The 13,274-nt window shown below is 36.4% G+C and overlaps 1 protein-coding gene across 4 annotated transcripts in view; it reads left to right on the top strand.

Annotated features, from left to right (window-relative positions):
- Positions 1 to 10,341, top strand: part of LOC139758762 (RING finger protein 17-like) — a 272,806-nt gene extending 262,465 nt beyond the window's left edge. For all 4 annotated transcript variants that reach the window (XM_071680535.1, XM_071680537.1, XM_071680536.1 and 1 more), the window contains 5 exons: positions 4 to 114; positions 901 to 1,174; positions 3,381 to 3,507; positions 4,095 to 4,269; positions 6,955 to 10,341. In XM_071680535.1, the coding sequence (XP_071536636.1) occupies positions 4 to 114; positions 901 to 1,174; positions 3,381 to 3,507; positions 4,095 to 4,269; positions 6,955 to 7,077 (810 nt within the window). In that variant the 3' untranslated portion in view covers positions 7,078 to 10,341. The remainder of the gene's footprint in view (positions 1 to 3; positions 115 to 900; positions 1,175 to 3,380; positions 3,508 to 4,094; positions 4,270 to 6,954) is intronic.
- Positions 10,342 to 13,274: the final 2,933 nt, after the last annotated feature.

Raw genomic sequence — 13,274 nt, 5'->3', positions numbered from 1 at the left:
CAGGTTAACTTGGAGCTTATAGATGTTGGTGTAGATGTGGCTTCATTACTAACTGACAAGCTAGAGACTTGTCATCAAGTTATCACAGATGATGAGCAGAACTCTGTTGATGTGGTTAGTTTTATCAGTTTTTCATCAAGAATACTACCAGCATATGAATAGCATTACTTTAATGTGCAATATTTGTATATATGAATGGGTGTTATTGGACTCTGCCATATGAGGCAATGTTGCAAGTAAAATCATCTATAAAGGGATTCTGGGGTTATATAGTTAGACAATTTATACAGGATATGTATGCATATTTATAAAGGAAAATGTTAATGTGCTGTAGAAATATCATGTTTTTCTGTCTCAATCCCCACACAAACTTGAGAAAGAAAAGTTATTTTATACTTGTTTTCCATAATGTATAGTTATGTTAAAGTATTCATATACACCATAGGGAGCAATATCTATGTCTGTGTGAAAAAATATTTAAACTATTCGCTGCACATGTAAATCGAGATTGAAGTGTTCAAGATGGAATTAATAGTATATTGTAAAATTGATAATGTTCATGCATGCATTGGTGTTTAGTGTCTTTGTTGGGATGGGCATGCATAGGCACACACACATACACACACGTACACACGATGGTATGATCCTTGAATTTGACAGGATGATCCTTCAGCACAATCTCTTTTACTAGCAAACTTACCCTTGTCACACATTCTACTCTATCTTTTCATACCTCTAAAGCACAAATTTGGCTGAATTTTTTTTACAAAATCAACTAGCTTTGAGTAAATTTTCTATGGTATTAGACATTAAAAGAAAATGATAAAAGGTCATTGTGTCACTGTATAAGTATATTAGGCAGTAAGAAAGCTCTGTCTCCATTATTTCTTTTCTTCTCAGGTGATTGAAACTGAAAGTTCAAAGGATACAAACTGCTGTCCACCTAGATTCCCGCCTACACTTCTGCCAAGTGATATATCAAATATGTTCTCTGTAGAGGTGACAGCCATCAGGGACCCTTCTCATGTATATATTGCACCTGTGGTCTCTCTTGCTATTCCTACAACAGATTACCAGCTAGCATTGACAGCTCACTCTAGGAATTACCAAAGGCTTATAAGTTATGTTAACAGCAATATCAAAGAGTTTCCAGTTGCAAATAACATCAAAGTAGGTAAGAACAAATTCTTTGTTTGACAGGTTGTGGTTTGGTAAACCAGGAATATAACATTGTTGGGAAAGTTAAGAAACTTGATTTTTTCCCTTGCTAATGACTTAAATTTGACTATATTACAGTAATACTTGATGGTAGCATCACCGTCTCAGACTCCATTTAGAAGAAAAATTTATGAAAATTTAGTCCTTAAGATACAATTTTTGAACTATAATGTGGCTGCTTGGTACAGCCTAATCCCACAATCTTTGTTTCTGATTTTTCTGGCAGCAGTTAAAGGAGCCTGTGTTTCCTCTACCAGCAAGAAGCATATGTAAATGATTAGTGTCACCCCAACTCAAACTAGCATTTAGAAAAATCAACAAGGCTCAGTTACTCGCAGACTGCTGCGGTATGTGACTCTGCATATACCTCACCTTGTACCCTAACAAGGCTATCTCTCTTATCTATTTGTCTATATCTCTGATGCCTATTCCCACATGGAACTCCCTCAGGTGGGGTGGCCTCAGCATTAGTCTCTCCACAACTAGTGCACTCCACTGCTGCTTCCTAGCCTTTAGTGCCACACCTTTAAAAGGTCTCTGGCAGAGGGCATTTCTAATGCAGTGTTTGCAGAGGCTCCTACCCAATGTTCCTACAGACTACTACAACCTAGTGCTACTGCCTAATTATCCTACATATAACCGGTACATAATATTTCTACATAATGTTGCTGCCTAAATGTTCCTACTTGGCATTGTAAACAAATGAGATTGTGTGTGTTCAGTTGACAAAATGGCCACCTGTCACATTTGCTTGTGTCAGGAGCCCATGAAGAGTTATTCTGAATATATTTAGAGGAAAGTCAGTCTCCAGAGGTTGAATGAGAGTGGCATGTGAAAATGTAAAGGGCTAGTGTTTTGCTAAGGCTTAGATGTCTGTGAGGCACTGTGTTCAAATTGGTCACAATACCTTTTTTCTGATATTCTACCTCGTGTGGGAGACAACATTTTGGTGCCATTCCAGATAAATTAAAAGATTGTGACAAATTATTTAGAAAAGAGATTGATAGAATTATCGGAGAAGAATGTGTAAGGAGAGAGTATGTTAGGTAACTCTGGGAGAAAGTTTGCAACCATGGCAGAAGTATTTAAGAGATAAAGTACCTTTTGGAATACATTGGAAATTATGATGAGAGAAACATGTATATTGGCACACTATGATTAGGAGTAGAGAGAGAAGTAGATGTATGGGAGAGAAAGACATTACAAAGGAGGAAGGAAAGCAGTAGAGCTTTTAAGCAATTAATTGCATATGACCATGAACTCAGGATATAACCTGTTTGGTGACTATTTATGGGTCAACATTAACCAGCATTTCTTCATGATGTCAGACTTTGGTAATCGCAAGTGAAGGTTCGTTTTGCAGGACTTCAACTTGTATATCAATTCACAGTTCATCTCAGCTGTATGTCTTCCATTTCTAATCAGACATTATCTGTGATATCAGAAATACCTGACAGATTGACGGAAGTGATTGTATTTAACGAATGTCCATCTTGATTCCATATAAAAGCAAGTATCTGGTATATTTAACCTTTCACCTTAGCTAACAATTGTCTTAGACATACTTTTGCATCAGTTGATTCAAAGTACCTAGCTAACTGAGAGACTGGACTACAACAAAGTACCTCTTTAGGAAGTTGTAAGGTTCTCCTCAGAATTTGTCCATTATTGAGTCATCTTTGATGTAGTGGTAGCCATTCACCTGAATTTGTGAGTAGGAGTTACCATTGTTAATGCTTTTGATGAAGTATAACTTTTTGCAACAAGGCATCACCTCTGTAAGTTACCATTTCTTCCATAATCAGTTGGATATGTATAGCTTCACATGCAAACCATAGTTGTATATTCTTTTGTCTTGGTTTTTTATGTAGGTGTACACACATGACAGGTATAAAGGTGTAGATGCCTTACTTTATTCCCTGATCCTTTGACATGAAGGCTAGACTGTCTGTGGTACAAAACTGCCATAATGCATTTAATCACAATCCATCATAAATTTTTCAGAGGAAAAAGTTTTCCTTGCATATAGTGATATTCTTATTATCTTTATTATCTCGCCAATGACACACATGTTGCAAGGTGATATATATATATATTTTGACTTGGTTATAGAAATTTCATATGCATTCAGTACTGTTTAGTTATCTTTTATATTTTTACAGGTGACTTATACCTCGGGAAGTTCATAACTGGTCATTGGTATCGTATACAAGTACAGAAGTTAAGTTCTGAAACAGCCATTGTTCTCTTTGTGGACTTTGGTAACCTAGAAGAGATCCCACAAGACTGGTAAGATGTATACTTTAATACTTTGAAAATTATGAAAATGACTGGGATGGTTGGCTAAACACCATTCACAGAAAATATGTCAAATAAACCTCATCTACTTCTTCCACACAGAGGCTTGTGATTGGTTGTAGAGACGATGGGCGCTAGTATGTCTAATTCCAGCTCTTTGTGTATTTAATGATTTTTTTTAGATAACAAGTCATATGGATACAGATGCCATGACATTATTCACTTTTACATAGCAATAATAAGATTGTATAGTAACAAATTCTTAAAGAGGAGTCAGAAGTTGATCAACTCATCCAATCAAATACAAGGCAACACTTGTCAGTGGAGCTTATTTGACATTTTTATGTGAACAGTTTATAGTATTGTCTTAACAAATGACAGTCTGTAGTGGTAATGACAAGAATTGTTTTTTGTAGCATTTATAATAGAAAAATAAGCTATGTATAAATGAATATAATCAGTGATTTTAAGAGCAGGCATCTGCTTCTTGCTTTTTTTATTTGAAATCCAGGAACTTTTAATATCCATTCCCTCTTGAAATGACATGTCTGGCTTTGATTTGATTGTATGCTTTCCAGTATACGAATGTGCCCTGAAGATGGTAGAAAAATTCCTGCATATGCTGTTGGTGTGAGGTTATATCAGGTGCAGCCTGTACAAGGCCCAGGTGCAGAATTGTATGAGGCATCCATGAGAGGCATGATTGCTTGTCTGATGGGTCCTCAGAAAAGGCAGTTTCTGGCATCTGTGATGGTAAGACTTCTTTGTAATAGCTATACCTAGCATTCAAACGTGGTGTTCATTTAGCAGATTCAGTTTATGATACTTTTTACATTTCCTGACAAACCATTGGCATTCCCTGTGGCTTGCCTGCCCTAGAACTCTTGTAAAATTGACTTTGGCTAGGTCAGCCACCCATCATTGTTCAGATTTTCTTAGATTTACTTGCTACAGGTGTCTGAGTGGGCTATTTTGTATCACAACCACAATTTTATTTCCCAACAGATAGTCCTTAAACTTTTCCTTGACTGCCTATTTCATAGTCAGCAGCGCAAGCTTTAATAGTTTTGCATATTCCTTTGTCCCCTCTTGGCTCTCTTCTGGCATATGCTATAAGATGCCTACTTCTATGAAACTTCTGTGACAACACTGCCCCTGATCCAGAGAAAATGGCATCAGTCTCTAGAAAGAAAAGTTCAGGAAAGTCCCTACACTTTAGTATTGGCATAGTCACCATCTTATCCCTGACAGCCTGGAATGTCTTCACTTGTGCTTCACCCCATCTGTACACAAGTGATGGGTGTTAGGTGTGCATGACCCTGTTGTCGTCAGTATTAATGGGGATGCAGGTTTGGGGAACCATGGTGCAAATCTTCTGTAAAAGGAGGCACAACCCATGAATGATCAGTGTTTCCAAATTATTTTGGGGATTTCCCACTCCAAAAATCTATTTCTTTCTTCACTAAAGCTGGTCCTGCCCTTTCCTTTGAGCTCAAACTGCATAGACTATATATACAACTCTTCTTTTCTTGAAATAACATTTGGAAGGTAATTGTTGAATTATGGTGTCTTAGAGTTGCAAAAAAACATTTCCAACCTTCCTAGATGCATCTCAGTGTGTTGGAGAAAATCATGTATTCCAAATATACAAAAAGACGAGAAAATTGCTCCACCCAAGATGCTTTCCACGAAATATCTCTTGGAAAATATCTCTTAGGGATCCCCTTATACCCAGTAACCTGAATTAGGTATAGAATGCAGTCTTGGGGTGGACTATTACCCTGCAGCAGAGTCAAAAGTGGAGAGCCATTTAAGTCTATTCATTGCATTCAGATCTTCATCAGTTCTGGGAATTGGAAATGCATTCATCTTTGTGACCTTATTCAACCTGTGGTATATAGTACAAAATGGATCCTTCCCTCCCTACTGATATCGTTGAGGCAGCATAAAGCTAGAACTGTTCTGTATATCCCCCTACTTTGTAAGGTGGGCTGTTTGATCCCCCACTTCCCTCAACTGACTGCTTGGTATTAATTTGAAGGGCTGCTAAATCAATGTCTCATCTGTAATGACTAATTTGTATTGTACAGGAAGGGAACTCTATATTTGTGGGACCACATCTCTGGCACTTTCTCATCTATCATACAACTAATTAGATTTATGTATGCTGTCAATTCTAATCATATCCTCAATCATTTTATTCCAATTATACACCTCTCTTATTCTACAAAATTACTTATTTACATCTTTTTTTTTTAACAACTATCTTGCTTAATTTCATTTTATGTGATACGTTTCATACTGTAGTACATTTATACACCCAAGGTCAACTCTACCTTTAGTGAATACATCTTTATAGGTTTTCAGCATGTGCCAGAGCTGGGTTTGTATGTTCTTAGGCACTTCAGTCAGAACTTTGTGGAAACCAGGGTCTACCAGATCTTTAGGCATCCCCTCCTCACTACCCCGAGTTTTACCCTGTGCTACATCAACCTTAGCCTTAATACAGAGTTGTTCCTCTAACTCTATTCCCACTTGGACAGTCCCCAACCTTTACCACTTCCCCAGATGAATGGTCGAGACCCCACATTTATCTCGGTGACTGTCCCACTTGAATAATGCAGCATTGTATAAGATAGGTCCAGTAACTTTTTTTTTTTCTTCTTTTTTTCAAAGGACCATTCTCTGTTGTAACTTGAATTGCTTATAGTTTGATGCCCATGATCTGTAAATTTTGAGGAGCTGAGCAACCAGAAAAAAGTTGGTTAATGACATCCTCTCTTTGAGTCTTTGGCTGGATGTGGGGCCAAAATGAGTAAGCTGCCACTTCCTAGTTTGGAGGATATAACATTGGGTGGGGATAGTCAGTGTTTTCCTTCCAGAAAAACTGAGAGTTCGAGGGTCGTAACTCCAATTTTCTTGAAAATATCCTAGAGAATCTCCTGCTTATAGAACACTGCCTCAAAGAAAAAGTTTTTCTTTTTTTGAAACTTGAATCTTTTTTATTTGGATATTGCTGCATGTTCCACATTACTTTAATCTTTGGAGCAATGAATGTCTTAGTAATCCCCTGTAACTTTTTGAATTGTGGTAGAAACAATGTTTTTCTATGTCATAGGCTTAGCAAATGATAATGTAGAATGTATACCAAAGGGAATTGGGTATCCTTGCCATCTACCATCCTACAGGATGGTTTTAGGAGCCCAGTTCTGCATTATTAATTAGAGGAACAGTTACCTTCCATTATGCACTTTCTCCATGCCTGGAAATGTGATTTAAGTAAATGAGTGAATAAGGCCATTTCTTTGTCTGTTCCTGGCATTAATGCAGGAAAGAGCGGACATGTATGAAAAAGAAATAAGAAATGTATATATGGTTTGCATTCAAATTTTGAAAATGATCATAGTTTTATATAAAGGTACTGTATTGATATTACAGGAACTAGGAGATCCTATACAAGTGCAACTCTTCAACATGGAATCCTCCGGTACTTACACCTTAGCTTACTCGGAGTTAGTTGACAAAGGTCTCATTGATCTGAAGCATAACAAAGATGAATGAGGCAGAGATTTTAATGCATATAGTATATATGCCTACAAGTTTGTTTTATTGGTTTATGAGGCTTATGTTTCCCTTAATATGAAGGTATTTCATAAGGAATTAAGATAGACATACAGAATGGTATATGTTTTACTATTGTATGTACTTCTGGAATATCGTTCATTCATTTTTTCATGTGTAGAATTGGAGACTACGTTATACTGTACCTCAGCACTGTGATGATACATTTTATGAAATAATTTTGAATATTGTATGGTAACATGAAGTTAGGGCATCATATTTGACAGCTAGAGAATGAATGTGAGCAAATTAGGCCATTAATTCATTTGTTCCTGGCATTGCCTCACAAATGCAGGAAATGTTGAACAAGTATGAAAGAAAGAAAAATTATTAATAAGCTAGAGTGCAGTATCTACCAGAGATTTTTTACAACTTAATTGAAAGTTTCATCATTTAATGCTTATGAGCAATTGATTGTAGATTTTCCACAATACAAAAGTGACTTTATTTGCTAAGTTATGAGTTGGAACTAGTTATTCTTCATTTCCATTACAATATTATTCTATGTGCAGCCATATTGCAATTATGAAATGATTGAAAATATATTTTAAGTTTGAAATGACAAGTGTCACTTTTATTAGTATTGTATACACAGTTTAAGTTTTGTTGGAGCTTGTTGCACCAAGATTGAAAAGAACCTATAGGTAATTTAAGTGCTCCAATTGTAGTGACAGTTTTTTCTTTTTTGATGATGATGATATGCAAATCATCCCAGATTATCATTTATGAAATTCTACCTCATTAGCACATCCCCTTATTTTAAATTGAGAACCTTTACCTAACCTTGCTCTACCTCATCATTAGTCATTTTGTCTTGTCCAGTCATAAGTTCACATCAGATTTTGTCACTTTTGCAAGTCCTGATATTTGCAGTACACCTTTTTGTTGGAGATTCTCAGATGTTCTTAAAGATATTTTGATAATTATGTTATTCAAATTATCTTGAACATAATTTTATACATAAAATGATATACAAATCAACCTGATGAAAAATTGATTACATGTAAAAAGCTGTGTAGGTATGTATATTTGCGTGTGTGGACGTATGTATATACATGTGTATGGGGGTGGGTTGGGCCATTTCTTTCGTCTGTTTCCTTGCGCTACCTCGCAAACGCGGGAGACAGCGGCAAAAAAAAAAAAATGTATTATGCAGCCTTTAAGTTATGCTGCTTTGTTACCAGGCTTATGAATTATGCTAGAATTACTGTTAGGTATTTGCAGTGAGTTCTTTTTTACAAAATAAATGATTTTTCATCAATGATATCTGTTATGTTGTAAAAGTTTCACAGCTTCGCAGATTATCATATAATGAGAGGGTGCAGACCTGTCACCAGGTGTGACTACAGGTCAGATAATATATGTGTCATTGTAGAAAGAGCACAAGACAGTTGAGGAGTAAGTGCTTATTGTGAAATTGCTGAGACAGCCTTTTTGTACATAAGCTTTATGTAAATGTTCCTTAACTTTGTCTCGTCAGTTTTGAAATATGAATAAGCAATTGTTCTTCAACTCGAATTCCTTATCTTATGTAGTTCAGTTCCTGTGCCCTAAAAGCAATTTTCAAATGCTACATGAAGACAGCTACCTTAAAGTAACATTGGAAATGAACATATTTAGAGATAAAAGTAAATCTAAACTTAAGGAGATAGATCTTGGCACAAAAGTAGAATCAAGAGTTAAAAATTTTTGCTCAACTCTTATCCGAGTAAGCTGCTTAGAATGTTGAAATGAAAGTACTTCTTAAATTTGCAAAAGGTTCTCTTCTGAATCTTTAACTTGATAATCTTCAGATTCCTTAAGACCAAAGATTTTATTGAAAAAGAAATTACATTTTTTAGTTAGTATGATGTGCTTATTTCAACACTTTGCTGCTTCAGTCATTCAAGCAATTAGCACTGAGTAGAGGCTGCTGAGACAGACCTTTGAGAGGCTTCAAGTAGATTCCGCTATGAAACCTGAAGATTTTTAAAGTACAATAAAAAAAGTCTGGCATATGTATAATCTCCAGGTTAATGCGAACATTAGTATAGTTATCTCACTCCAGTGCTGCATGTATGCTCTCATGTAATGATGAAAACTAAATCCAGAAGTTGATGGCTTAGCATTGACTCATGCCGGTTAGCTATACATAAAGCAGTTGATTGAAAGTAAATCCTGATATGATTTCTGTTTGACAAAACCACTGCTTAACAGAGCAGAGCATACCATAATATATCCAGTAAAGAAAATTTTGTTTTTGATAGATATGAGATTTTATTTCCTTACTTTATGATTGCATAGGCCTACATTGCAGTGAACCTATTCATAGGACAATTAGTTGTCAAACACAGTATTTTATTTGCTGCTCATTGTAGTTGTGTGTATTTTGATACCAGTCTTGGATTGTCTGCCTCTGCCTTGATTTACAGGCATCAGTGCATTTAGTGAAACCTTTGTCAGTGACACAAATGTAAAAAAAAAAAAAAAAAAAGAATCATTGTTACCAAACGCTACAACCAAAAGGTTTGCCATACACTCGTAAGTCTGTGTAAAAATGCCCAATGAGGTGTTTCAGGATCTGTGTTATGCCATTGTGTAATAGCTTATGAAATCATGAAACATACAAGATGATAGATGTTAGTGATAAATACACATGGGACTTGCACTGGATTTTGACAAAAACACATCCAGAAATACTTTACATCTCACTACCTATTCCTGGCAGAGAAGTGTTAAAACCTAAAGGGCATGTAGTACATTAAAGTAGATTTTACTAGGTTGAGTTGTATATCATTTTACTTGGAAAACTACTCTAGATAATCATGATAACAAACTTGAGATATTTTTTTGATATATTGAGAATCTTCATACTGAGGGTATGTGGTATAAGAATTGTTGTTGTGAAAGGGTTAATTTCCTCCTAATTATCTCATGTATTTTCACAAACCATTATGGCTTTCATTACTGCCAGTAGTTTACTGTTTCGGAATGTGTTTAGTTTAATCCTATAATAAAAAATTGTGTTAAAAAGTTGCTGTTAAGTTCACTTGTCATACCAAGTCAAAGTAGATGATAAAGAGCCATAACTTCGTTTCTGTGTAATAAATACAGAGCAGAAATATTGTTTTATTTCTGCCTATTGCAGAGAATATTATGTACGCTATTTTAGGTGTATGGATTTTTTGCAACGGATCTGTAATGGAATAAACAGATTTTTACAGACGTATATGTGTAATTCTACTTGTCTTTTACAGTTTTGGAATGGCAAGAGTGGATTTGTTCTCAGAACTTACAGGAGCCACCCACAGTGCTACATGACCATCATATTATATTACAGTTTTGTGGAGGTGGTTCCATTGAAGGCAGTTAGAGCATCAGATGGAGCAATGATTTTTCGTTTTGGGCATTTGGCAATGCTGTGGTCTGGGGTTAGGGTTAGTATCATTGACTTTCAGAAGTGGTTGGGAGATGATTTGTGTACCATAATCTCCCATTAGTGAGAACATTTATGATCACGTAAGATGTCTGGGTATGGCTGATGGTTTATCTCTCCAGCAGGGGACTGAGGCTGCACTCGCATGTGCAGGAAGTTTAGCAGAGGGTGAGGACCAACAGTGACGGGTAGTTGCCTGCAGCTCTTCATTTTGCTTGTGCTGATTGCTTGAAGATGCTGTTTGCAGTGTATCCATTTTGCTGCAACTGGTTGTTCCTTCTTGTCAGATGTCATCTGGCAAATAGAGTGCAGCAACTCTCTCTCTCTCTCTCTCTCTCTCTCTCTCTCTCTCTCTCTCTCTCTCTCTCTCTCTCTCTCTCTCTCTCAGACACACACACACACACACACACACACTTCCCTTACCAGCCACTGGGTTTACGTTCGAAGATCCAATAGTTGGCAAGGCTCAGGGCCTTTGGGAAATTGGAGATTAGTGGAAATGCCCATTGACAGGTACTCCGTAAGTCCTCAAATAAACACTTCTTCAGTTAAAGAGCGTATTATAAAGAAAAAGTTTATTTTATAAAATTACAAATTATTGACCTACAAAACTGAAGATATATAATCATGTCACCCATGGTGCCGCACCACCATACTCCCACAAAGCAGTCGCACTTGGGTAACCTCGATGCTTGTCACAGCAAAGCTTGGTGGCTATGACATATCAACAGCCTCTACCTATCCGGCAGGCTGGGATTCAAGCAGCCAATATTAGAGGAAAACTTGGCGTCATGGAAAATCATGGATATTCAAAACGATAGTAAAATTATATACATTACTTTAGGACCTCCATTTTTGTTTGTATAACATTTCCTGTGTGACGCTAGGAAAAGAGAAAGATATGGTTTTATTCGCTGGCATCCACTCAAACTGTCACATATGATGCACAAAACGAGTCTTTCCTCAATCAAGCCTCATGACCCCTTCACGTGCCCTGTTTCTGCCCGTTGACTATAGTTACTTTGTAACGGGAACATTAAAACATCAGGAACAAGATAGATTAACGAATATTTAGCTTTATTCAACACCTAGCCATTAAGTCTTAACGAACATATTTAAAACCTCACGGATTCAAGTATGCAATTATTAGAATGATAAAAAAAAAACATTTCTCATTTTCCTTCAGTAAGCCATATCCTGATTTCACTCATAGGTACAAAGAAAAACCATGAAGGGATACGTAAGATTAAGAACATATCTAGAAGGCAATAATCATAATGTAAAGCTATTTGGTTGCAAACAAAATAGGGGAACCTTTCCAGCGATGGCAAACAACACGGAAACACGTCGACAAAAACCTTGTCAGCAAGAAAGTTCGTTAAGCTTATAACATTAAACACAAAATAAGGCAAATCGACCTTCACGACATAGTATTTAGAACATACAATATATTGCAGGGAATGAAGGCACAGGATCGGATGCATTTTTTTTTTTCTAGGCTCCAAAAGTTACCTTATTGCTGGTGTTCCCCAAGACTGTGTACCTTTTCCTACTTCGTACGTAACCTGGACCAGGTTATGCTCGCTCAATCAGCAGTCATTACCAATAAAGGTATGTGAATGACATCATATGTGAGGATATATCAAAAACGGAAAAGAAAAATGTACAACCTCCAAAAACCGGGATATGATGGACTTGTTTTGAGTGAATTTTTTTGACGAAACTGTACCCCCAACCCCAAAGGGGATCTTTTTCTAAATCGGGATGTAGCCTCATGTTATGTTACATATACATTTTGTCGTGACCCGCGTTACTGAAGTGGTTCCAGGAACAAAGGAAAGGCCTCATTCCCATACATTCATTATAAACCACAGCCCTCCATGTTCAACCAAGCCCCAGACTCGGCTGCTTCATATATATATATATATATATATATATATATATATATATATATATATATATATATATATATATGATTCTAAAACCCGTTTCTCATTCATTCAGGGGTTCATACAGCCTCAAGGATGCGTTGGACTCATCAGCTGGGATAGGATGGACTGGAGGTAACGTAAGAAATAGATAACTTACATGTGAAAATCCAAAGTAGGATCCTTCCCGTGTCCCTTTTGGAAAGTAATGCATGAGGTTATGATTTTCAGTAACTTAGGTTTTAAGAAATAAATGAATTTTAACGATAATTCATGATCAGAGTTACAGACGTGTGCCTGTATCCTACATATATTAATTTCACGATTTTTTTTATGATTAAGGTAATTGAGAAGAGCATAGGACGCATAATTAGTATGTCTGCATTTTTTTTTAAAACTTCCATCGTATCAAAACTAGCATTGGTTTTCGAGTTCCTTTGTCCCGCAGTTTAGAGAATACAATAACTCACGGAGCGTAATTTGGATTTGTATAGGGTATATTTATGGTTAAGTGAATTTAGGAAAAATGTGAGGTTAAAGAAAAAAGGTAAGATATATGAAAAAATAGAACTCATGAAAACCAATTCCTCTACGCTAGTAGGCGAGATGTATATAAAATTACATGCAAACATCGGATTTATCTTCTGCCAGGGGTCCCATGTACTGGCTACTTCGAGGGAGGTTGAACGTTGGCACGACTGGCCGCTTGGTCTGTCGTCTGTTTGTTGACATTCGTTACCAGTTAACGCAATGTTCTGGCATGGATACCACTGGAATATACATATAATAAAAGA

The sequence above is a fragment of the Panulirus ornatus genome, chromosome 31, assembly GCF_036320965.1.
Source record: "Panulirus ornatus isolate Po-2019 chromosome 31, ASM3632096v1, whole genome shotgun sequence".
Classification (NCBI taxonomy): domain Eukaryota; kingdom Metazoa; phylum Arthropoda; class Malacostraca; order Decapoda; family Palinuridae; genus Panulirus; species Panulirus ornatus.
Note: the sequence above shows the minus strand (reverse complement) of the source record. Positions and strands in the feature narration are given on the sequence as shown.